The sequence below is a fragment of the Atheta coriaria genome, unplaced genomic scaffold (assembly GCF_025399875.1).
Source record: "Atheta coriaria isolate IRGN ID8LTWV9N9 unplaced genomic scaffold, Caltech_Dcor_3.1 hic_scaffold_9_pilon, whole genome shotgun sequence".
NCBI lineage: Eukaryota > Metazoa > Arthropoda > Insecta > Coleoptera > Staphylinidae > Dalotia > Dalotia coriaria.
Window position 1 is genome coordinate 973,668 of NW_027045451.1, and position 23,056 is coordinate 996,723.

Below are 23,056 nucleotides of genomic sequence, written 5' to 3' on the forward strand. Positions count from 1 at the left end.
CATAACCAATTCAAAAAATCAAACAAAATAGCTGAATTACAGGTTTAAATGTCAAAAATATTAGTAAAATCCGTGAATTTATTTTTTTACTAGAAAATTAGGGATTATTCATTAATTACATGGCCACTGCAATAAGTAAACATTGTAAATTAGGTTGCATACATACTCCTGAGTGTGTATAACCTCACCAATGCAAAAATCAAACAAAATGGCGGATTTATAGCCCTAAATGTCAGAAATTGTAATAAACTCGGTGATTTTATTCCGTTTCCTGTTTCTACTTGAATATAAATATAGTATTACCTTATCCAAATACAGATCACATCTAGGAATTCATTTCATAGGAAAGTTGCGTGCTATAACTAACCAGAATGCCTTTTATGTATTTCACGTATATTTACCCACACCGTGGGTGAAGATTAAGCACTGAATCGATATGCACACACTACACTCGCGTGCTTATTATTCGATTGTGGCGCTCGAGTCACCCGACGCGCATTTTAAACAAAATTTATGTGCTCACACAAGAATATATATTTATATACGATCCATATATTTATTAAACAAAGTGGCATTATAGAAACGTGCACGCACAATCGAAATGTTCCATGCCATTTGAATTTAATTCTATTCGGGCATTGTTCCTCGTTCTTTTCAAAGTGTTGAAACATGAGCCAAAGAAAAGACGCGATCAGCAAATAGCTATTATTTTATGAAAGGTGCAATCATTTTGTCGTTAGGTTTTAAAATGTTAAAATCACGCTGCGCTTCGGGAAAAAATAAACAAAACAAGCAACAAGCTAATCCAATTCTAATTACACGCACAGATGCCAATGGCGTCGTTATGTTTTATTTATTCGAACGCGATACTAATCAGTGTCGGGTTCAAGAAGGTGTGCGCGCTGCATATGAGATGAAGACATCATTGAGACAGGTGGTTCCTCCGCGGGCGATACAGGTATGTATGAGAGAACGACCGCAGCTAACGCCGCGCGTGTACCAACTTCTTTAACAAGAAAAGAACACATCCCGAACGCCATTCCAATATATACAGCATGTGTATAACATACAAAACAAACCAAAATGGTTGACAAGTGTATGTTTGGTTGCCTACACCGATGATGCTTAAAATTTATCTGCACTCAACAAGCAATTAATTTTACGACATTTTAATTACCGAATATAATTACATGCTGGTATCATTAACTTAACGACTTTGTATGCAAATAAATTACTTAATTAATTATAATCGAATGTTTTGTAGAAAAAAGTTTATTTGCATAGAATAACTAAACTCGTGTCACAGTTTGCATGTTTATGCATGAGTCTAATTTAAAACGCCATCAAGCGGACAACTACCTTGATGTTGTTGACACCACTGCGGCTGAATGGCGTCGGATTTAATATTCAATCGCACCAGCCGCTCGCGATGAATCTCCATGCGTTCTTCGGCGTCTTTCCATGTGGATTCTGGTTCGGACCAGAGACGCTCAGCCATGGCGGCCGCACGTGGCCACAAACGACTATCGATGACAGTATCATCAGCCTGTTCAGTCCAGAGCGTTGCCTCGGCTCCCATCATCAAATTCTTGTATTTATTACCTGCAATCTTCGCCGGACTGTTCTCATAAACCTTCTGCCAACCTATATATGGTGAACACCAATTGTTACCATCTGTTACCCAACCAGCGAACCCACAATCAAAGTAAAGCGCATCGTAGTTACTCAAAATGGTCCGGTAACCATTCTTCAACAACTCCTTGATCTGGGGATCGTTACCCAAGGTCCAGATTTGAATAATGTAAGTGTCATTCTTTAAATATTTGGTTAGGTAGTCTTTTGAGGTTAGTTTACTTGTCCACATGATAATCGGGAGTTTATGCCCTCGTTGTTTTGTGAAACGATCAAGGGCTTGGGATTGGAAGTGGTCCCATAACTTCATAAACCCTGGATCATCAATGGTCATGTTCCTTTCGGTCATCCAGGAGACAATATTGTCCTCGGACTTCCAGCAGTTTTCATTAACTTCATCCCCACCCATGTGGAAGACTGTAGGATCAAATTGTTCAACCATATCTTTGTAGATTTTCTCCAAAGCGTCATAGACTCCTGGTTTAGTAGGATCCAGTTGTCCACAAGGTGGTTCCACACAATAACTCTGCCAGGGTTTCTTGTTGAAGCAAGCTAGGAGTCCTGTATCCTGCCATCCTTCCCCAACATGAGCAGGGGCATCAAATTCGGGAAGAATCATCACCCCACGTTCTTTACCAAATTCTATAATCTCAGCGACATCTTCAGGTGTGTAAATTTTTTCTCTAGAGTAAGCTCCCAGCTTGGATAACTGAGGCATTGATTTGGATACGTATGGAAAACTATGACTATCAGTGATGTGCCAATGGAATACATTCAATTTGGAGGCGGCCATTCCTTCGATAGTCTGTTTAATCACATCAGTAGAAACATAATTCCGGGAGGTGTCTAGGAGGATACCACGATGTGGGTAAATAGGAGCGTCTTCAATGTAGACATCATCAGGCATCTGGAGTTCATCACGCAGATCATCGTAGAATATCAGCTGATTGAGTGTTTCCATTGCATGGCGTCCTCCGAATAAATTTCGGGATTTTATCTGAGCGTTTATACGACCATCGGAGGTTTGGGTGACGTTTAAACTATAACTTTCGTCTTGGTTGTAGAGGAATTTCACACTGGACGAGTCTTCGATTTCTAGCATTACAATAAGACTACGTCCGCCGGCTTTGAGAGTACTTTTCTTGGGTTTTAAGAGTTCGATGTTGTGTTTGAAGCGTTTCGCAGCGCCGTTGATTATGCTTCTTATGGGGCTGTCGCCTTTGTGTGTCAACACATCGATGCTATTGTAATTCACCTGCAGTAACGAGCGTTTTACTTCGACGCGTCCGGTTGGCTTGGGCCAGAGGGACGCGTATTTTGAGCAGAAGATACGGCATGCGCCGAGGGACACGGCATTGTCGCGGTTGTCTTCGGTGAGACGCACTTTCTGACAGTAGCCTTTTATGCATTCGTAGGCCCATTCAGAATCATTACATCTAGGTAAAAATAAAATTTTTTCAAAACGTTTTTCTTTGATTATAATAAAAGTATTAAATTTTTCTGAATTTTTCTTTTTGCATTTTATAGTTCATGTTATTATGAGCAATTCTATACAAAATTTACGTTTTTATCTTTTATAGTTCAAGAGATATAACGATTTTTACAATTTATTTTTATGCAGAGTTTAATCGGTATTAAATTTACTTTCTAAAGACACTTTGCGCCATCTGGTGAGAATTAAACCAACTAAGTTATAAAACTATAGTCAATATTTGATTTCACAGTAATCCCTGAATAAATAACACGTTATTGATTCAATCGCGTGTAGTTCTATTGATCCACAAAAAAACCTCACACTTTACTACACTACAAGTAACGTAACTAAACAAAAAACAAATATTTATTACCTGACAGTTGACAAACAAACGCCGGCGATGATAACACCGAGCGCAATCCTCGTAATCATTTTGAATTCGCTGCGTGACGATTTGAATCACTACAAAACAAAACAAACAGTAAATTTAGCAGTGACCTTGCATTGTACTAGTATGAGAGTGACACTTATGCAACTTGTTATTAATCATACGCAAATCTAATGTACAGCTACTGCGCGAATTGCGTTAATGGTAATGATAATGAATAATAAGCCGCACTTTTACTACTTACCGGCAACGGCTGAGCTGTGCGCACTTGCGCAGTTAACGAACGATTGTCGTGTCAGCGAGTCGCTTGGAATAGTGAAAGTGTAAAACTGATGGCGTGCCGGCAGCCGGCAGCTCGTGGCGTGTGTCTTGCGTAGAAATTAAAGCAGCAAACTAAATAAAAGCGTTAACCGCCGCGACGGAATCCCGAGTAAAACAAATCTGCATTTTATACATTAATATACAATCCCCACTCTCCTCGCGATCGGATATCACGAATAAAAACAAGAAAGACGTTTTGGTTTTTATCTTCAGCTGGTTTCATAAATTTTATTTTATTTCTTTGATTATTAAGTCCAGCGGTGACTTAAAATTTAATTTTTTGTGTTTTTAGACCAAAATATTAAAGATTTAAGTTTTTTGCCTTCCTGTGCCTTTAAAAGAATCAATTTGACTTTAAATTAGCTCATTAACCACCGAAATTTATTATATTTTTGCCCAAAACTGTAAAAATGTAAAAAATTTAACGGAACCGCAACGATTTATACTCAATAAATGTTTGTTTGTAATACATTAAGATTAAAAACAGGTTCTTATCATAATTACGCTGTTTGTCTGTGTGTTAACGACGACAACTATCCTGATTCAAATAGCACCATTGCGGTACCAAAGTATCTGCATGAATACCCAATTTGAGCATGCGCTGACGATGCGAATCTAATCGGTATTCCGCCGCAGCCCAGCTGCTCGTGGGTTCGGCCCATACGCGTTCCGCCAACGCAGCCGTCCGCGGCCATATTCTATTCTCAACAGATGGATCATCAGACGTTTCCGTCCATAGCGCAGCTTCTGCACCTAATATCAACTGAGGCTTATTTAATTCCGCGCCGAATGCGGCTATGATTTCAGCCGGGCTTGTTTCGTAGATTTTCTTCCATGTGGTGTATGGGGCACACCAGTTGTACCCATCTGCAACCCAACTATGAAGCCCACAATCCAAATATAAAGAATCGTAATAAGAAAAAATCATTTTGTAATCTTTACTGAGAAGATTCGCGATGGTTTCGTCTGTACCGTTGGTCCAAACATGGATTATGTATTTATCAGGGGGTACCATGTGTAAATTTTCTAAATCTGTTAGTTTACTGGTCCATAAAATAGCTGGGATTGTTTCTGGGAGGTTTTCCATAAAAATTTCATAGGTTTTATTGTGGTAATAGTTCCAAAGTTGAAGGTACCCTGAATCTAACACTGTGGAGAGGTTATGTGATGACATCCATGTTGTAATGGATGATTCCGATCGCCAACAGTTGAAATTGACTTCATCTCCACCAAAGTGAAAAGCAATCGGGTCGAAAACATCAATAAAATCCTTGTATAACACTAAAAAATCAATTTTTTTCAATTGGTACCCTCTTAAACACTTAAAAAAACTTACAACTTAATGTTGTATACAACTCATCTTTCGTAGGATCAAACTGCCCACACGGTGGTTCCTTACAATACCAATCCCATGGTTGTTTATTGAAACACACCACTAATCCACTATCCTGCCATCCTTCACCAACATGAGCTGGTCCATCAAATTCCGGTATCACCCGCACACCTCTAACCAATCCCCAATTTATAACACCCTGTATATCTTCCACAGAATACACTTGTTTATCTGAATAAGCTCCTAGGTCACTCAGAGAAGGTAAAGATTTCGACACGAATGGAAAACTAGATGAATCCGTGATATGCCAATGTAAAGTGTTCAATTTATTGACAGCCATACCTTCAATAACGCTCTTAATCTTCGCCACAGAGACATAATTATGTCCTGTGTCCAACATTAGACCACGATATGAATACACTGGTTTATCTTCGATAATAACTTGTTTGGGTACCACATACACCTGATCACTTTCATGGTACACCAATAACTGTGATAATGTTTCCAGAGCGTGTCTTGCACCGAAAATATTCACAGATTTAATTGTAATTTCAACACAATTGTTATTATTTGGTATTATATGCAAAGAATAACTTTCATCAGTGTCAAAATACAATTTTGACGATTCTAAGTCTGATATATTAAAGTGTATTCTGGTTTTATCAGGTAATTGAGCTGTGTTCTTATTGTGGTCGTTATAAATTGAGGTTATGGTGAAAAATCTATCAACTATTGCTTTTAATTGAACAGAATGAGTTCCGGAACCTGTGTAGCCATCTTCCAAGTCAATTGGGACAAATTCCCGTATGATTTCGAATCTTTTGGTAGGCATAGGCCATATTCTCGAGTAGGTACCACATGTCAACTCACATAATGCTGGAGATATCAGTTTCTCATTTGCTGGTAACCTGGTTTTGATACATTTACCGTTCTCACAGGTCCATGTCCATGGAGAACTAAAATATTTCCATTATAACCTTTAAATTGGTTGGACAATGACTTACCTTTGAACTAATGTGAAAATTGTCAGTAAAATTATTACAGGTGTCATCATTTTCACTGATTATGGCAATTAAAAAACAATCATGTGATTTTTTTTGATGTGTGTTATCAATAACCATGCTCACACTTCACTATCTCAATGATAAATGACAACTGTGTGTAACTGAGAGTGAAATTGTTGACCTTCGTGATAAATTACCTCCATTGTGATATTATTACACTTTTGATTATGTCTTTATTAAACATGCAACATATTTTTACACTTAACAAGTATTTAAGTACAACTATCCTGATTGGCACTACACCATTCCGGGACTAAAGTGTCTGCTTGAATACCCAACTTAACCATTCTTTCCCGGTGTGAATTTAACCTATATTCTGCACTAGCAGAGTCTGTAATGGGTTCCGCCCATACACGTTCTGCTAATGCAGCTGTCCGCGGCCATATCCTGTTTTCCGCCGATGCATCATCAACTGTTTCAGTCCATAAAGCAGCTATTGATCCCATAATCAAATGTGTTTTGTCTCTGCCCACGTGGAAACTTTGTGCGATCATCGCGGGACTGTTTTCGTAAACAAGCTGCCATGTTTTGTATGGGGAACACCAATTGTTACCACTGGAACCTGTCCATTTGTGAAAGCCACAGTCTAAATATAATGCATCATAGTTGGAGATAATTATTTTGTAATCATTCAGAAGGAGATTTGCGATTGTTGAATCTTTTTTGTCTGTCCACACGTGGATAATGTATTTATCATTTGGTAGGTTATGTAAGTGTTGTTTATCTGTGAGTGTACTAGTCCACATTATAGCTGGTAATTGTCTGGCAGCTTCCTGCATTAGATTATTATAGGTTTTGTTTTGGAACATGCTCCATAACTCAACATAACCTGAATCCCAAAACGTAGAAAGTCCATTTTGTTTCATCCAATTCTTGATTGATTCTTCAGAACGCCAGCAGTTGAATTCTACTTCATCACCACCAAAGTGGAAAGCAACAGGGTTGAATGCCGCGAGTAAATCTCTATACAATACTGTAATTTACATTAAAATATTTTAGGTTAGAAAATTTTGGGACCAAAAATTTGGTTACCTTTCAAAGTAGAATATAATTCTTCTTTCGTTGGATCAAATTGCCCACATGGTGGTTCCTTACAATAGGAACCCCATGGTTGTTTATCAAAACACACCACTAATCCACTATCCTGCCATCCTTCACCAACATGAGCTGGAGCATCAAATTCCGGGATTATTCTTACACCTCTTACCAAAGCAAATTGTACCAAATCTTGGATATCTTCATGGGTGTAAACTTTCCGAGGAGAATATGCTCCTAACCCAGACAATTCCGGAAGTGACACGGATACAAACGGGAAACTTTGAGAATCGGTAATATGCCAATGTAAAGTGTTCAATTTATTAACAGCCATTCCTTCGAGAGTCTTCTTGATTGTATCTATAGAAAGATAATTTCTAGATGTATCAATCATCAGTCCACGAATTGGATACTTGGGACCATCCGAAATGATTACTTTTGTTGGTGCCACTAAAGTGTCACTTACAGAATCGTGAACAATCAATTGACTAAGTGTCTCCAAAGCATTTCTAGCTCCAAAAATTGTTGGAGAATAAATATTTATTGCAGGAATATCATTTATCATCTCAATATTAAGTGTATAGCTTTCATCCACTTCAAAATCAAGTAGAGCGGTGTCAAAATCATTGATAATAAAATGTATCTTTGTTTTGGTGGTATTTTTGTGCAATTCTGAAGTTTTGGGAGAAGATGTGTACTTATCAAGGACATTCATGAATCTATCAAACATTTTCATCAAAAGATCATTCTGAGTCTTTGATTTTGCGTTGACAGTGTACGAAGGGTCGAGGGAAATGGCCGTCAGCTGTTGCTGCATTTCAAAATGGCCGTTTGGCATCGGCCACACTCTTGAATATTCAAAACACGATAACTCACACACTTCAAGGCTAACGGCATAATCGCCAGGTTGCAATCGTTCTTTAACACATTTGTTATCACTACAGGTCCATGTCCAGTAATCCGCACTACGAATAATTAATGTAATAATTGTTTAAACACATTTCTAATAACTTACCATAAACCTAGAGGAATTAAACTCGCTAGGATGGTTATGATTAACATTTTGACAGTGTTATCACAAACACGTTCAGATTGTAACTAACGAAACGTGGTTTTTGTTTAAACTTGGAATATTGATGAAAAATAGCTTGTTGAACAATCACTTGTCACTTGCGGTGTGATAATCGACCACTTTTCGATATATTATGTTGGGTTGAGTAATGTTCAATTGTTTTTATCACAAAAACAAAGTTTTTCAGATAAAAATATACAAAATATGGTCATTTTGAATCAAAAAAATTTTAATTTAAATTTAACATAGTGTCTTATAAGGCCAGTCATCTTCGGTGTTGATGTAGTAAATTCCAGTTGCATTTAAATCCAAGTTATCGCCGTAAACAATCAAATTTTTACAGTTTTCGGGATTATTGCTTGCTTTATAAGCGCGATTGTCAATTGTCAAGCGATATAGAATGATTGCGAACGCATGACTGCACGTATCTGCAATAAAATCATGTAATTATTAAATTATTTACTTTCTCTGGTGAAAATTTCACTTACTAACTAAACTAGGACTGATTAAATCAAACGCAGTGGATTCTCCGCAAAATCTTTGCGTTTCACCACCATTCACATAGAAATCTACACTGCCGACATTTTGATTTGATCCCCAAAAGATACTATTTGTATGTGTTACATCAACAACATCAGCATCACTTCGCCGTAAAGAAAGGACGTTTTGAACACCGAAATAACTCTCAAATAACGCTCCAGCCGCTTCTAAACCTGTAATTCTACCTATGGCGGCGTTTTCCGGATGGTGTTCTTGCACATAACATCCTGCATAACCAGCAATATGTGCACCTAATGTCACAGCAACAATATGAACTGTTTTTACATCTATTTCAAGTGTATCATGCAGTAACATTATCATCTCGCCGACTTTGTTACCAACTCTTGATATTCCATTGAACACCACATCAATATAACTATTTTGCGCTGTGTTACTCCAATCTACAAATATTACATTGCGATCGTTTAGGTCCCGGTAAGCTGTGGTGATGTTTAATAAATAAATGTCGATGCTAACGCTTGTGTGCCATCCATGAATGAGGAAAACAGTGGGAAGACTACGATTGAGGTTATGCAATGTGTTGGGTGTAATGTCCATGCGATTTGTTTGTGAGAATTGGATAAAAATAACCGGTTCTGAGTGATCACGATCATCCTGAGCATCTGAAACAATTATAAGTTGTTTATCAGTGGTTTATCTTTAATAAAAACAAAGTACTTGATGTTATAATGTCGTTAAAAGTTATTAAAACAAGTAAACAAGTGGATATTGTATACATTTTTATAAAATAAAATAAAAATTCATTTTCTTTTTATATTTTAATGCAGTAATGATGACCTACTATTTTATTTATCGAAATATTTTAATATTGTTGTAGATAATGTGAAAAACCTGATTCGTGCACTCAAGGCAAACATCTCGAATGTATTATGTTGAACTGCAAAACGGATAAAATCATCGAAGCGTGTTAAACTCACAATCATTCACAATGATGAAGCATTTAAATTTCAATTATAACCCGGTTATAATTGGTTTCAATCTGAGCGACATTCCAGTTGAAACTCGCCGTAAATTATAAATTACGCCTATGTTTTGAATTATTTAACATATTGATTTGTATGGATAATCATTCTCAGTGCGCAGGAAATATATTCCAGTTGCATTTCCATTGAAGAGGTCACCGTAAACAACTAGATTCTCACACGTGTCGGGACTTGATGATGCTTTATAATCACTGTTACCAATTGATACTCGAAAGATAATAGAAGCAAATACATGACTGCAGAGATCTAAAACAAAATAATTAATATTATCTGCTTTTTTTGGAGTTTTTAATCATACTTAGAATAATCCCACCAAGAGGATTCATCGTAGCTTCATCACAAGCTGTCTGTGATAATCCGCCATTGATATAAAAGTCAACCGAGCCAATATTATCAGTGGTACCCAAGAATTCCCCATCTGTATGTGAAATGTCCACGATATCAGCATCAGTAGCCCTCAAGGCGTTTGGATTTTCAAATATCCCGAATACCCTGCCTAATAATGGTCCCGCTGGGTCCAATCCAGCTATTCTATGAAGCGTGGAGTTTGTACGTTGTTTTATGTACCGTCCCGCAAACCCTGCGATATCAGCACCCAAAGATTCGCCAAAAACTTCAACTTGTTTCAGATTTACACCGTGTGATAGCAATAAAAGTATTTTGTCACCAAGGGCCGTACCAATCTGAGATATACCACCGTAAACTAATATAGGATAGTTGATTGCAAAAAGATACCCTGTCCAATCAACACAAATTGAATTATAACCAACATCTCTGTAGGCTGATGTTATATTTGTGATGTAGTTGTCCGTGGCCATACTGGATAAGAATCCGTGAACAACAAAGACTGTTTTGACTGTAGGGTCAATATATTGAAGAGTTTCCGGGGAAAGGTCGTAGAATTGTTTGTCCTTTGCATAAATAACAAATTTGACGTTTTCTGTAGTTGTTGGAGGCATTTGTGCATCTAAAACAGTGAAAAATTGATTAATATTAATAAAATTGATTGTTTTAGGTGTTTTTTTTACTTGTAACACAAATCCCAGCAATAAAAACAATAAAATATAGCATTTTAAGTGTAAATAATGCAAAAATGAACATTATATCTCTTATACCTTGGGTATTTATTCATTTATTTCCGAATAAGATAAGTTTAATGATAAATTTATGAAAAAAATGGTAAAATAACCTTCAGTTAACAATACCACACTAAATCCTTTGTTCCACATGAATAAATTTAGTATATAAGGTCATAAAATGCAATTATCAACTATATTTTAATATTTTTCTAAAGTTATGTTGAAATTATTGTTGATATTTGCAATTTCTGATGTTGTATGCTCTCAAACAACATCAATTGACAATATACAATACATAGTCTACTCTAAAGACAACAATTATGATTTAACACCTGAAACGGTCCAATATATCAACCCCAGTTTACCAACGGTGTTTGTAGTTCATGGATTCCTCTCCGGTGTCGCCATTGACAACTACATCACGAATATCACAGCAGCATATCGTGATATTGGCTATAATTCAATATTTGTCGACTGGACTGGTTATGAATCAGCACTCAATTATCTTCTATTGATCTACAGAGGTATTTCTGACATTGGTACAGCTCTGGGTGAAAAAATACTGCTTTTGCAATCGCATGGTGTTGATCTTAAACAATTGGAAATTGTCGGTGCTTCTTTCGGTGCACATATAGCTGGATTTGCTGGAAGATATGTTAAACAACAAAAGAATGAAACTATACATAGAATAGCAGGACTTGATCCAACTGGGATATTGTTAGGGAAGATTTATGGTATTTTTGATAATCCAAACGTATTGAGAGCTAGTGATGCTGATATCGTGGATGTTACACACACAAACGCGCAGACTTTAGGTGTAAATTATAATATTGGAAGTATAGATGTTTATGTCAATGGAGGACAGTCACAGATGCTTTGTAATGACGCCCAGGAAGTAATGGGACCTTTGGGTGGTGCCATTATTAGTAAGTTGATTAATTTCTTCAAAATATTTGTAATATTTGTGTTGTTTTGTTGTAGATTCTTGTAGTCATTTGTTTGCTGCTATTCTTTATCGACAAACAATCGGGAATAGCAATTATAAAGCATCATCCACTCCAGATACTTGTGAAAATCTGATTGTTTACGGAGATGAGTTCAATGGTAACGCCACAGGAGTTTATTACCTAAGAACAGAGAATGTATATCCTTACAAGTCAATTTGTTGAATGAAAATGTGCAAATTTTGTGGAAAATTCATCAAAAACTGGTTTTTGCCACTTGTTTACCGTATAAATGACCTATTTTAACCTGTTTTTTACTTATAAAGTACCACAATTTCATTTGTACTCAACAAACCAACAAAATGTCTACAAAAACACTAATTTTCCTTGCAATTATATACATTTCGCCCGGTTTAAGCCAAATATGGCCGTCTGGTCAATCAGAAGAAGAAATGGACATACATTTTTTACTCCTCTTGCAAAATAAAACCCTGGACCTCACCAATCGGACCTACAATCAAGTCGATCCAAGACGACAAACAGTTGTACTCATCTACGGATGGCTCACAAGCTTCACCACAGATCAGTACGTAATTAACGTAGCGCGTAAATACCAAGCTGAGAATCAGTATAATGTCATCTACATTGACTGGAGCACACAGTCTTATTACAATTATGTCCGCGAGGTGTTTTCCACCGTGATGCAAATCGGTACAAAGGTGGGAGAGATGATTATGATGTTAATAGACCGCGGTTTGAGCGTGAAGAAGATTCATTTAATTGGCTTTTCACTCGGTGCGCATGTTTGTGGATTTGCAAGCAGATATATACGTGAACATCATCCACAAAACCAAACAGTGCGTCGTATTACTGGTTTGGATCCAGCTGGACCTTTGTTTGGTAATTTCTTCGGATGGTTTTCGAATCCATATAGTCTTAACGCGAAAGATGCTGATATAGTAGATGTAACGCATACAGACGGAGTTTTTCGGCCTCCCGGATAAAATCGGAACAGTTGATTTCTATCTTAACGGTGGAAGTTTACAGATTTCCTGTGGGCAGATTACTCCTAATGATTGGACAACAATTTTTACAGTTAGTAAGTATAAAAATTCTAAAATTTCAACCATATTTTATGATTACTTCAATTTTCAGACGGTTGTAGTCATGTTTTCTCCGTACTCTTCTATATGTTCACGGTGAACAACGTAAAATACCGCGCTAGCAGTGACCCGACGCAATGTAAAGACGTAATTGTCTACGGAGATAAATTCGCTGGTAAAGCCACGGGAGTTTATTACCTTCAAGCAAATCCTATACCACCCTACCGAACACAATGTTAAGAGAGAGTGTCTAGAATATATGAATGACTAAATTATGTTTTTATTGTATGTTGTATGCATTGTATGTACACTCTGAAATAAGTGTCCCAAAAGTAAAACGAGGTGAGATATTACTGATCAGCGTAATGCATACGACGATCACATCGTTAACTCCATGATCGCGTTCACTATGTCGTTCTCGTTATTCTTGAGCGCCTTCACCGCCTTGGAGCGGCTGACGTTCGCCTGCGTCATTACCAGCTCCACGTCCTTTTCTTCCACTCCCGTGTCGTCGACGTCTTCATCCTCAGACTCTTCGGCGATCGGCGCGACGGAAGTAGTGGCGGTGCCAGCGGCGCCATCGCCGGCCGGGTTCACCTCCTTGAACTTCTCGGCGGCGGCGACTTGCGCCTGCTGCGATAAGTCTTCGATCTTGGCCTCTCCGAATACGATGTATGTGTCGCTCACCGGGTTCTTGTACACGTCCGGTTTGTTGATGACGAACAAGATGTTCTTGGATTTGCGGATTGCTACGCGGTTTACTCCTTGTACCTTAAGAGATTATTTTATGTCAGTACCTAAATATATAATGCGAAACTTGAAATAATTATTAAATAATAGTCAGACTGCCAAGAGATAAGTATCATCAACGATGTACAGCGTAAAATAGCGAAACAATAACTCTTATCATCATGTGAAAGATATAATGGTGGATTTTTGTTTTTGTGGAAGTCTTACTTGTTTAAGTCCCAATTTAGACATGATTTTTCTTGCTTTCTTCTCCCCACGAGATTGCTTAGCTTTCGAGACTGAATCCATCGGCAATCCAGCGGCGGCTGCACCTGGGAATGCGCCGCCAGCAGCCGCCGCCGCGGTGGGATCTTCCAACTCTGGAATTTCATCATCTGTATCACTATCAGTGGATGATTCCTCTGTTTGTTGTTCAGGTTTTTTCGCCTCCGCCGCCGGCTTTTTGTCAACTGCAGTTTGTTCTGGCATGGTGATGTGTATTTCTATAATCAACAAATATAAACAATTAAAAATACCTCATATTCAACGCATGTTTAATCAAAAATTGACTTTAATTAATCAGACTGCCAAGAGAAAGTGTTTCATCACTTAAAATTCAGTTAAAATGCGAAACTATACTCTTATCATCATACAAACAATAATAAATAAATGCAGCGTTAACAGAATTGTTATCTGAAGATAATTCAGGCCACAAACTATAAATACATACACTCGCTGTCTCGGAAATGCACGCATGCAGGCAATGTTTGCTATAAATGGCCGAATCATCTTACAAACCAACTAAGATTCCGGTGCCGAATATTACTTATAATAAATAAAAATGTTGATAAATATCAACGGCGACGAAACGTACGGATCGTGCACTGTTTAATTCTAGTTTAGTTTCAGTGAATTAAGTTAAGATTGAAGAGAATATTTGTGATTTTTACCTGCTATGTTTCCTTAAATAGCAAAAAGAGGCAAACAACTCGAAAAGAGAGGTTAGCGAGAAGTGTGTTCAATTGGACACTGCTTTATCGATGCACATGGCTTAGTTCCTTAAACTGCCACTACACATCTTAAAAAATATTTTAAATCGTAGTTTCTAAGAATAATCACTTAACAATCTTCAACTCTTCTTACAACAATAAAATATGTTTTGCACAATGATGCAATGCATAAATTACTTAATAAATAAGGAAATATTTTAAAGCAGAACTTTTAAAATATCTGTAGGAAGTTAGGCAGCACACAACACATTAGTAACATTTGTCAACCAATACCCCTGTCATCGCTCAACACGTATACAACGTTTCTGTTTCGTGTTAAATTCTGTTTTTATTAAACAATAAAAATGGAAGGATACTTATTGGTAAGTGAAAATGAATTATTTCGTATTCTCCATTTAAATTATATCATTCAGGAGCCCACATTATACACCATCAAAGGAATTGCCATCTTGGACAATGATGGCAACAGAATTCTTGCAAAATATTACGACAAGAACGTATTCCCGACGTCTAAGGAACAAAAAGCATTCGAAAAGAACCTTTTCAACAAAACACATCGAGCCAATGCCGAGATTATAATGCTGGATGGACTCACATGCATCTACAAAAGCAATGTAGACTTATTCTTCTATGTCATGGGCAGTTCGCAAGAAAATGAGGTAATTTCCTATTTGTTTTATCATAAAAACAATTTAATTGCATAAATATTACGTTCCAGTTAATTCTAATGAGCGTCCTCAACTGTCTCTACGATTCCGTGAGCCAAATCCTGCGAAAAAACGTCGAAAAGCGCGCGGTGCTTGAATCACTGGACATTGTAATGCTGGCAATGGACGAAATCTGCGACGGCGGCATCATAATCGACGCTGATTCCAGTTCGGTGGTGTCACGCGTCGCCCTACGCTCCGATGACATTCCACTGGGTGAACAGACAGTCGCACAGGTAACGAACGCCATTCACTCGATGTTTTGGTGAGGTGGTTTTATTTGTTTCGGTTTTTATTTGGTCTCACACGCACATGGCATACAAGTATGCGCCATTTTGGTTTTGGTGTTTGATTGATTGTTGCTTCAGCAAGATCACTTCTGTTACGATTTATTATGCCACTAAAACTTGATCAACTTTGCAGGTACTACAAAGTGCCAAAGAGCAGTTAAAATGGTCCTTGCTAAAGTAAATAACTGTAAATATCTATTAATAATAATAATAATAATCATAATAAAAACAGATTTCTATTGATTGACTGATGATTGTCAAGCATACTGTAAGTTAAAAACGCATTTATTATTATGAATAATTTACGCTTGAGATTTGTATAAATATTTTTTCTTTCATACATCTTAATAAACAATCATTTTAACGCAAAACAAATCAACTCTAAACGCTAGTAGAGCGCGATATTTTTGACTGCGATGTCAATCAACATTTCGTGCACAGAATCGAAGATGTGTTGGATGTTTTGCGTGTTTGTGGCGATTGTGAAATGAATATGAGCGGTCCTTTTCTTGTTGCCACATTTGACTATCGTCTGAAATGATTAACATCGAGTATTTTTCCAGGAAATACGCCAATTACTCTCCGGCGTCGTGTACTGAGTTACTTACATCAACTTCCTCCTTAATGAACGCCTTTGTGTTTGTGAATTCGTCGTCGGACGGTTTCTTAAACTGTTTATACCTAGCGAAATAAGTGCCTATCGATATTCCGCGTTGAATTTTCTTCTGCAAGATGTCCTCCTTGTTAAGAAACACAATCGCTGTATGTGGGTTTAGATACCTGTGTACAACAGTCAATAGTTTACTGTTTGTGATAAGTTTAGTATAGAAATTTTACCTGGAATTAAACATGTTACCGAACGTTGTTAGCGCTTCTTCCAGGCGATTTGTCGATTCATCCTCGCGTAGTACTTGATCAAAATCACTTACCGAAATTACGAATAAGAGGGTTTTTATTCCTTCGAAAAGCTAAAGAAGTTATTGTTTAGAGTAAGCGTCGATTCATCACAAAAATAATTCCAGTATCTACATAACCTTAGGAAAATATTGAGAATTCAATTAATGCTTAACTGGTTGCCTAAATTCGCGTAATGGCCGACTATTCATTAAAATTACATCCACAAATATATTGGAAGCAAAAATATTCGAGAATAAACTTAAACTTTTTATAGTTATATAGAAACTTGAATTCTTTTTGCGTCGCAACAACGTATTTGAATTAATTAGTTTTAAATTTTTGATTTAATCAATTAGTTTGATTTATTACCGATATCCATTTCCGGCGCTGTCCGCGCTGACCACCTACATCATGCATCACGAAACTAACCATGTGGCCGCCATGCTTGATTTTGAATTCAATCGTCTGCACCGCTGTAGTTTTCACGCGACAATAGAGGATGTCTTGTGTGTCCGGAACATAATCAGCCCGTCTAATCACATCTAACCGCTTCATAAACTCTTCTGTGCTATCAAGTAAGTGGAATTCATTCGCACGTTTGTACATTTCTTGTATATCAACGTCACGCCATAAAAACGCAACATTATCATAGTATTCCTGCGTATACACTGGTAACGGATCAGCACCTAGCCTTAAAATGTACTCCACTGCTTTTTTTGTTTCCTCGTTGTGCACAACAATAGCCGGTCGTACTTTTTTCAAATTAGAGACGATCTTGTAGATTGAATCGTGGATATTGTTTCGTATATCCACAGATTTGCTTTGTTTCTCTCTAAATATAAGGTTGTAAGGTTAGTCACGTGACATACAAAATGGCTGCGTTGTATTTTGTTTAAACTTACTCTGTGGTGTATTCATTGATGTAAATAAGATGCATCTGTTTAAGAATTGTCGTCTTCCCCGACTCGCCCGTCCCAAGCAGCAATATTGAATGTTTTTCACTCAGTCTTTTCTCATCTAGTTTGATTTCGTGGTCGATTTCTTGTGATCGTTGCTCCGCTGGTGTTTTTCTTCGCTTGAACATTTTCGAGCAGTTGTGATCATGTTTAATTTGTGAATTGGCTTTGCGCTTTTCATTACATAATCTTATCGTATTTCTAATAATCTAAACTTGGAGGTATTTGAAAATTTTATTGATTATCGCAGATTACTCGACATGCACACACGCGCGGTGTGCGATTGATTAATACCATGTCGCTTTGATTGTTTAATATTATCACACATCTTGTTTACAAGCCAATTGATAACGTACAATAAAAAACATTATTAAATTAATTCACGCGAATCCGAGGCGCATGAATTTCCGCATTGTTGCTGGACCACCCCAATATCCACGCAGCATTAACCAGTACACAGTCGGCATTATATCCCTCTTCATGATGTACATACTGCGCAATTCTCTTGCTTGATTGAATGGAAATGTCTCCATTGGAGTTAGGTTATAATCAAATTCAGCTAGGATACATTTATCGTAGCCGGTTACAAGCGGACATGATGCATAACCATTATAGATGGCTTCTGGTTTATTTCCGGACATCACCGCTGTCATATTGGCTGCAATAACTGTTGATTGTGAAGCTGTGAATAAATTTTACATTAAGTTGTATTTTCATGGCGGTTTAACCTCATTTGACTAACCAACAGCCGCACAAGTTTTCGAATTTGGTGAGCTTGCACAATCACCGATGGCGAAAACATTGTCGAATTTAGTGCTTTGCATGGTGTCTTTATTAACATCCACGAAGCCAGCGTCATTGACCAATTCACGGCACTTTCTTAAGTCATTCGGGGTGCACATTGGTGGTGTCACATTCAACATTTCGTACTAAAACATCTTTTGGGTAGAAATTGATTCAATGAATTGTGAGGTGATAAATATTTACATTGACAGCGTGTGTTTCACCGGGTTTTTCCAGATTCTCGAAAGTCGCAACATTTTTCCCTGGCTCGATTGATACGAGATTTGTGCGAAGGTTGACGTCGATGTCGCGGCCTTCCACGACCTTCCACAGGGCATCCGCGTACTTTTTCACGCCGAAGATGACTGGTAACGAGGTGTTGTAGATTACTCTCGCATTGTTTCGTTTGTTATTCTGTACAAACACATTAAAAATGGGTTAATAATCATATGGATGACTTAGGAACGACTGAGTGCGGGGTGCAGTGGACGATGCACTTTTAAAATTGCTTCTGACCAGCAAACGTAGTGAGGGTAGCCGCGTAGAGGTGATTTAATGCACCGTACGAGGGTAGCGGTAAAAGTGACTCCCATTCAGGGTACCGTACAAGGGCCAGCGGTAGAAGTGACTCTAATTCAAGGCACCGTACGAGGCTAGTGGTAGAAGTGACTTTTAATCGAGGTACCGTACTAGTGTAGCGGTAAAAGTGACTCGTATTCAGGGTACCGTACGCAAAAAGTGGCGAGGGAAGTTGCGTGAGCAATTCTCGCCCCTAATGACTACGTACTCGCACCTGAGTACCTGCCTACCTTCCCCCTCCACTTTTTGCTGGTCAGCAGCCGCAGTTCTCTAGCTTCCTCTTCTCATCTTTGCCTAGTGGTACTTCTAAGTAGCACTTTTAAATATTTACCTTCCTAAAGAAAGCATCAGCAATATAAGCTGCTTTCTGTGGCGCCCCAGGACATTTTAACGGGGTATTCGGCAATGTAAATATAGCATTGCCTTTCTTAAATCTTTTAAGACTCTCAAAAGTCTTCTCAACATAAAGCTCTGAATAATTACTGCAGACACCACTATCCTTTTGTTTCAACGCATCAAGAAGGCCAGGAATCTAATAAATATCAAAGCAAACAGTAGAAATCAATAAATAAACAAATCAATAGGTAATAAATACCTTATCATAATTCAATTGAAGTCCGGTCGCTATAAGCATAAAATCGTACTTGATCGTATGACCACACCCTGTAGAAACGCAGTTCTCTTTCGGGGAAAACTCTCGCACAGCATCCTGTACCCATGTGACATTTTTGGGTAACACCTGACCCATGGGTTTACGTGCATCCGAAATAGTTTTCGTACCGCCACCAATCAAAGTAAACAATGGTTGATAATAATTGTATTCGGCCGGTTCCACGACGATAATTTCATGTTTCTTGAAGTTGTTGGCTAATTTTGCTGCAACTGTACAACCACCAGCTCCTCCACCAACTATTAGTAGTTTACAACTAGAACAAATATTAATTTAGTGCATTAAATATTAATATTTATTAAAAAAAAAAGTAGCAATACCTGTGAGTATCGTGTAGTTTGCTTGTTTTTGAAAAATATCGCTTGGAATTAACGCTGATTAACCTTGACATAGACATTGCTACGAATAAATAGTTAATAAGTCTTAAAAATACTGTGTTGTGAAGTTAAGCCACTGTAGTTGTGATTGACCGACCAGCTGATGTCGCACGAATGTGGATTGAATCACACTCTAGCTGCAACCTTGATAAAATCACATCGTGAAGTTAAATTCTCACAACTCTCTCCAACCGCGTAGATATTTTCAAGTAGCGAAGTTAAATTTACGATTAGTCACTTTCTTGATTTAGTTTTACATAAATATTGACGATATGATTGATAGAATAAATAATTATGCAACCATTCACACATATATTTCTTTAGAGATGATGTAAAATAGTAAAGTCAATAAAATATGCTTTGATTATGCATATTGGTTGTGTGTGACGTGCCAAGTCGCATTTTGAAGCTTCGGATCACTCAAAAACCATCCATATTCCATCGATGCGCATCCTGGATATTTATACATATCAGCCGGCCCTAAAAATAATTACATAAGCATAAATTTATTAATAATCATTGGATGTGTTCACCAAAAGGTTTAAAATTTGCTTTTTTGCGCATTTTAATCAATCTGGCATAGGATTTATAAGCATTTCCATCGGCTTGACCTAAATACACGTCCAATTCAGCGATGTAGGTAGCAAAAGGTTTAGTTTTATCACCTTAAACATAAAATTTCGTAAAAAATCAACCAGAATAAAATATAAATAAAAAAATCACTTGATTCGTAGACTTTGACCAAGTCTTTTGGTTTTCTAGGTTCCAGATAATCAGTCTTCATCATATCTTTGATGGGATCTTGTACACCATATCTAGTTGCACCAAACCACTCCATTTTTATACAAAAATATTTGTATGATATGTGTATAAATGACAGTTATGCATATTTAAATTTCCCCTACGCGCCTGCCATGATCATTTTGAGTTTACAACTTGTTTTTATTTATTTACTCATCTAGCTTATTATAAAAATGTCTACATTATCATCCACAAATTATTTAAGAACATTTCCCACAAATAAACATGGGAATAAACAATAATATATACAATTTGTTTAAGTTTCTCACATGCAATCAAGCAATCATCAAATACTTAATTTCCTCGTCCCATTGTGCGAGCTTGTAAATAAATAAAGTTATATTTAAAATATGTGCGATAATTAATTAATCGTTCACAATGTTGTTAACCTACCTAAACAGTAGAAAATCACGTATACCACTTAATTTAATAGTAAGAATCGCCAAATAATAGAAGAAAGCTTAGGTGTAGGATAAAAACTAATTGTAATCGGTTTCGAAGCGGTCGTCATGTTCCCAGCCCTTCTTCGGTTTACGTCCTTCCATTGACGAAGCATCTTTATGATTTCGCCAATTGGATGTGCCGGTTGTATCTTGATTTGGATTACGATTTGAGTTGCTGCGTGCGCCCGAACCGAGAATCGGTCTGCCGCCACCAGAGTTTAACTTGGGGCGGTATTTCATCGGTGGTGGTTGGCTCTTGTTGCCGTTCCACATCATGTCGTTATTCTCGACTGCATTCGGCGATTTGTTGTTGGAAACTTGTAGTTTGGAGATATTTGTGTCGATTTCCAGCACGTTTACGTCACTGCTGTACTCGTTCAGTTTGTTGTTCACGGATGAGATTGTGCATTCCACTGTCAAGGGTTTCTGGCACAAAAATTATTGTTCTATTAGAATTTAAACGAAAATAATTAAAATAAACAAAACTTTTGGGGAAGAAATGAGGATAATACGAACCTTAAAACTGAATAGATCTTTATTACCCAACTTCATCTGATAGAAGTTTAATAAATCGGTGGAGAGTACTCGAAACTCGTTGTTGGTTAAATCCACAGCGAAAAGCAGCCACAGTTTGGAGCTTTCTGATAATGCACTTGAGTTGGATGCGAGAATTGTTCGTAGTTTAATGGCGAGGTCTTTTAGATCAATAGAATCTTCCACAAATTTGGGACCACATGAGTATAACTTAAGGAGAATTCAATTTGTTTAGTTTTTATGTTTAATTTACTAATTTTATTTGTGTTATACCTGTGTTGTGAACAATTCAACATCTTCCTGCACTTCAGAGTCGAGCAACATTTGAAGGCAATGCAATATGGCAGGCACTAGCATCTTGTAGTTTCTCTCAACTGTTGCCATGGTAGCTTTCTCATAGAAACCTGTGATGATTCTAACTGCATTCCTAAAGTTGTGTGGATTTGTTGAGTGCATCATTGAAGCATCTACAAATAATATATTTAAAATATATTTCTAGTCTAGGCAATTAGTTTACTTACTATTGTAACTTTCTTGTAGTATGCTGAGAAATTTAATCCGTATCTTGAGATCAGCAATCACCAATTCACGAAATGTGACTAGTGACACATAAGTAACAAACTTGTTGGTGAAGTTAGAGTCTTGTAATGCTTTATTGTAAACATATTCAATGGCATTTCTATAAAAAATCAGAATTAATATCACCAAACAAATGAAATTATTGCCAGCACTTACTCTGCATCAGTACTACTCTTGCAAACATCTCCAAACACTTCTTTAACATAACGAAACTTCTGATTGAGCAGAATCCCATCGTCATTGTCGTTGAAGTGCGTGATTGCATGCACGATCTTCTCATATTGCGCGTTGATCACGAAGCCTTGGGCGATTTGGGCACTTGGGGCGTTATAGTTCACAGGTGTGCTTATTTGTTGGGGGTGCGTTTGGTCGCCGGGACGCACATCGTAGTTCGCCGACTTTTCGATATTCAACCAGCCGCGACCACGGCCTGTTCCGCTCATTTTCACGCCGACAACTCGCTTTTCCAGCTAAGGCTATCTGCAGGAGCGACAATCGTATTTCGATAATTGCAAATACTTGATTTGTGAGTGCGCAATGACTAGTACACTAGCTCACATGCTGGTGTTGTTTGATTGACCTCCTGCATAACTTGCATTTCGTATGCTAACTATGCTAACATGCTAAATGCTAAACTACCCGCAAGTACGCGGACAAAACTAAATATGGCGGCGGAAGGATTTTGAAAGTTTGTTAGTTTCGGGCTACACAA

General features: G+C 37.5%; 12 protein-coding genes, 1 non-coding gene and 1 pseudogene across 17 annotated transcripts; 3 read left to right on the top strand and 11 right to left on the bottom strand.

The window, feature by feature from the left end:
• Positions 1–1,256: 1,256 nt before the first annotated feature.
• LOC135799764 (chitooligosaccharidolytic beta-N-acetylglucosaminidase-like) lies at positions 1,257–3,908 on the bottom strand. The gene is made up of 3 exons (XM_065312973.1): positions 3,739–3,908; positions 3,480–3,568; positions 1,257–3,068 (listed from the first exon to the last, which is right to left on the bottom strand). The coding sequence occupies exons 2-3, from the start codon at positions 3,536–3,538 to the stop codon at positions 1,328–1,330; spliced, it is 1,800 nt and encodes a 599-aa protein (XP_065169045.1). The 5' UTR covers positions 3,539–3,568; positions 3,739–3,908; the 3' UTR covers positions 1,257–1,327.
• A 266-nt stretch (positions 3,909–4,174) lies between these two features.
• Positions 4,175–6,307, bottom strand: LOC135799768 (chitooligosaccharidolytic beta-N-acetylglucosaminidase-like). The gene is made up of 3 exons (XM_065312977.1): positions 6,153–6,307; positions 5,152–6,104; positions 4,175–5,096 (listed from the first exon to the last, which is right to left on the bottom strand). The coding sequence occupies exons 1-3, from the start codon at positions 6,200–6,202 to the stop codon at positions 4,336–4,338; spliced, it is 1,764 nt and encodes a 587-aa protein (XP_065169049.1). The 5' UTR covers positions 6,203–6,307; the 3' UTR covers positions 4,175–4,335.
• A 47-nt stretch (positions 6,308–6,354) lies between these two features.
• Positions 6,355–8,405, bottom strand: LOC135799766 (chitooligosaccharidolytic beta-N-acetylglucosaminidase-like). Its single transcript, XM_065312976.1, has 3 exons — positions 8,263–8,405; positions 7,245–8,212; positions 6,355–7,185 (listed from the first exon to the last, which is right to left on the bottom strand). Exons 1-3 carry the CDS (start codon positions 8,307–8,309, stop codon positions 6,425–6,427), a joined length of 1,776 nt encoding a protein of 591 aa, XP_065169048.1. The 5' UTR covers positions 8,310–8,405; the 3' UTR covers positions 6,355–6,424.
• Positions 8,406–8,551: 146 nt separating this feature from the next.
• LOC135799774 (endothelial lipase-like) lies at positions 8,552–9,776 on the bottom strand. Of its 2 annotated transcripts, none has more exons than XM_065312985.1 (3): positions 9,662–9,776; positions 8,808–9,482; positions 8,552–8,747 (listed from the first exon to the last, which is right to left on the bottom strand). In XM_065312985.1, exons 2-3 carry the CDS (start codon positions 9,415–9,417, stop codon positions 8,560–8,562), a joined length of 798 nt encoding a protein of 265 aa, XP_065169057.1. In that variant the 5' UTR covers positions 9,418–9,482; positions 9,662–9,776; the 3' UTR covers positions 8,552–8,559. The 2 variants fall into 2 exon arrangements, with proteins under 2 accessions (XP_065169057.1, XP_065169056.1); XM_065312984.1 differs by lacking the exon at positions 9,662–9,776 and adding an exon at positions 9,538–9,658.
• Positions 9,624–10,951, bottom strand: LOC135799775 (lipase member H-B-like). Its single transcript, XM_065312986.1, has 3 exons — positions 10,892–10,951; positions 10,162–10,830; positions 9,624–10,109 (listed from the first exon to the last, which is right to left on the bottom strand). The coding sequence occupies exons 1-3, from the start codon at positions 10,932–10,934 to the stop codon at positions 9,922–9,924; spliced, it is 900 nt and encodes a 299-aa protein (XP_065169058.1). The 5' UTR covers positions 10,935–10,951; the 3' UTR covers positions 9,624–9,921.
• Positions 10,952–11,152: 201 nt separating this feature from the next.
• LOC135799777 (phospholipase A1-like) lies at positions 11,153–12,192 on the top strand. Its single transcript, XM_065312987.1, has 2 exons — positions 11,153–11,868; positions 11,924–12,192. Exons 1-2 carry the CDS (start codon positions 11,160–11,162, stop codon positions 12,109–12,111), a joined length of 897 nt encoding a protein of 298 aa, XP_065169059.1. The 5' UTR covers positions 11,153–11,159; the 3' UTR covers positions 12,112–12,192.
• A 56-nt stretch (positions 12,193–12,248) lies between these two features.
• LOC135799773 (endothelial lipase-like) lies at positions 12,249–13,264 on the top strand (annotated as a pseudogene).
• Positions 13,250–14,829, bottom strand: Nacalpha (nascent polypeptide associated complex protein alpha subunit). The gene is made up of 3 exons (XM_065312991.1): positions 14,669–14,829; positions 13,947–14,221; positions 13,250–13,760 (listed from the first exon to the last, which is right to left on the bottom strand). The coding sequence occupies exons 2-3, from the start codon at positions 14,205–14,207 to the stop codon at positions 13,368–13,370; spliced, it is 654 nt and encodes a 217-aa protein (XP_065169063.1). The 5' UTR covers positions 14,208–14,221; positions 14,669–14,829; the 3' UTR covers positions 13,250–13,367.
• Positions 14,294–14,374, bottom strand: LOC135799926 (small nucleolar RNA SNORD53/SNORD92). The gene has a single exon (XR_010550091.1). It is a non-coding gene; the product is annotated as a small nucleolar RNA SNORD53/SNORD92 (small nucleolar RNA).
• A 106-nt stretch (positions 14,830–14,935) lies between the features above and the next one.
• On the top strand, positions 14,936–18,809 carry zetaCOP (COPI coat complex subunit zeta). Of its 3 annotated transcripts, XR_010550062.1 has the most exons (5): positions 14,936–15,090; positions 15,142–15,387; positions 15,447–15,671; positions 16,289–17,197; positions 18,599–18,809. XR_010550062.1 is itself a non-coding variant. In XM_065312993.1 (4 exons), the coding sequence occupies exons 1-4, from the start codon at positions 15,073–15,075 to the stop codon at positions 18,635–18,637; spliced, it is 528 nt and encodes a 175-aa protein (XP_065169065.1). In that variant the 5' UTR covers positions 14,936–15,072; the 3' UTR covers positions 18,638–18,809. The 3 variants fall into 3 exon arrangements, 2 of the variants coding, with proteins under 2 accessions (XP_065169065.1, XP_065169064.1); XM_065312993.1 differs by lacking the exon at positions 16,289–17,197; XM_065312992.1 differs by lacking the exons at positions 16,289–17,197; positions 18,599–18,809 and adding an exon at positions 15,859–15,968.
• On the bottom strand, positions 15,993–17,733 carry LOC135799772 (guanine nucleotide-binding protein G(f) subunit alpha-like). The gene is made up of 5 exons (XM_065312983.1): positions 17,525–17,733; positions 16,992–17,454; positions 16,563–16,693; positions 16,334–16,505; positions 15,993–16,257 (listed from the first exon to the last, which is right to left on the bottom strand). Exons 1-5 carry the CDS (start codon positions 17,704–17,706, stop codon positions 16,114–16,116), a joined length of 1,092 nt encoding a protein of 363 aa, XP_065169055.1. The 5' UTR covers positions 17,707–17,733; the 3' UTR covers positions 15,993–16,113.
• Sqor (Sulfide quinone oxidoreductase) lies at positions 17,877–20,165 on the bottom strand. Its single transcript, XM_065312981.1, has 6 exons — positions 19,931–20,165; positions 19,536–19,866; positions 19,272–19,472; positions 18,566–18,775; positions 18,321–18,507; positions 17,877–18,260 (listed from the first exon to the last, which is right to left on the bottom strand). The coding sequence occupies exons 1-6, from the start codon at positions 20,005–20,007 to the stop codon at positions 17,959–17,961; spliced, it is 1,308 nt and encodes a 435-aa protein (XP_065169053.1). The 5' UTR covers positions 20,008–20,165; the 3' UTR covers positions 17,877–17,958.
• Positions 20,166–20,279: 114 nt separating this feature from the next.
• LOC135799782 (uncharacterized) lies at positions 20,280–20,840 on the bottom strand. The gene is made up of 3 exons (XM_065312994.1): positions 20,711–20,840; positions 20,521–20,652; positions 20,280–20,467 (listed from the first exon to the last, which is right to left on the bottom strand). Exons 1-3 carry the CDS (start codon positions 20,823–20,825, stop codon positions 20,352–20,354), a joined length of 363 nt encoding a protein of 120 aa, XP_065169066.1. The 5' UTR covers positions 20,826–20,840; the 3' UTR covers positions 20,280–20,351.
• Positions 20,841–20,908: 68 nt separating this feature from the next.
• Positions 20,909–23,014, bottom strand: LOC135799771 (uncharacterized). 2 transcript variants are annotated; one of them, XR_010550061.1, is made up of 6 exons: positions 22,501–23,014; positions 22,287–22,444; positions 22,039–22,232; positions 21,748–21,975; positions 21,182–21,657; positions 20,909–21,108 (listed from the first exon to the last, which is right to left on the bottom strand). XR_010550061.1 is itself a non-coding variant. In XM_065312982.1 (5 exons), the coding sequence occupies exons 1-5, from the start codon at positions 22,785–22,787 to the stop codon at positions 21,268–21,270; spliced, it is 1,257 nt and encodes a 418-aa protein (XP_065169054.1). In that variant the 5' UTR covers positions 22,788–23,014; the 3' UTR covers positions 20,909–21,267. The 2 variants fall into 2 exon arrangements, 1 of the variants encoding a protein (XP_065169054.1); XM_065312982.1 differs by having other exon boundaries at positions 20,909–21,657.
• Positions 23,015–23,056: the final 42 nt, after the last annotated feature.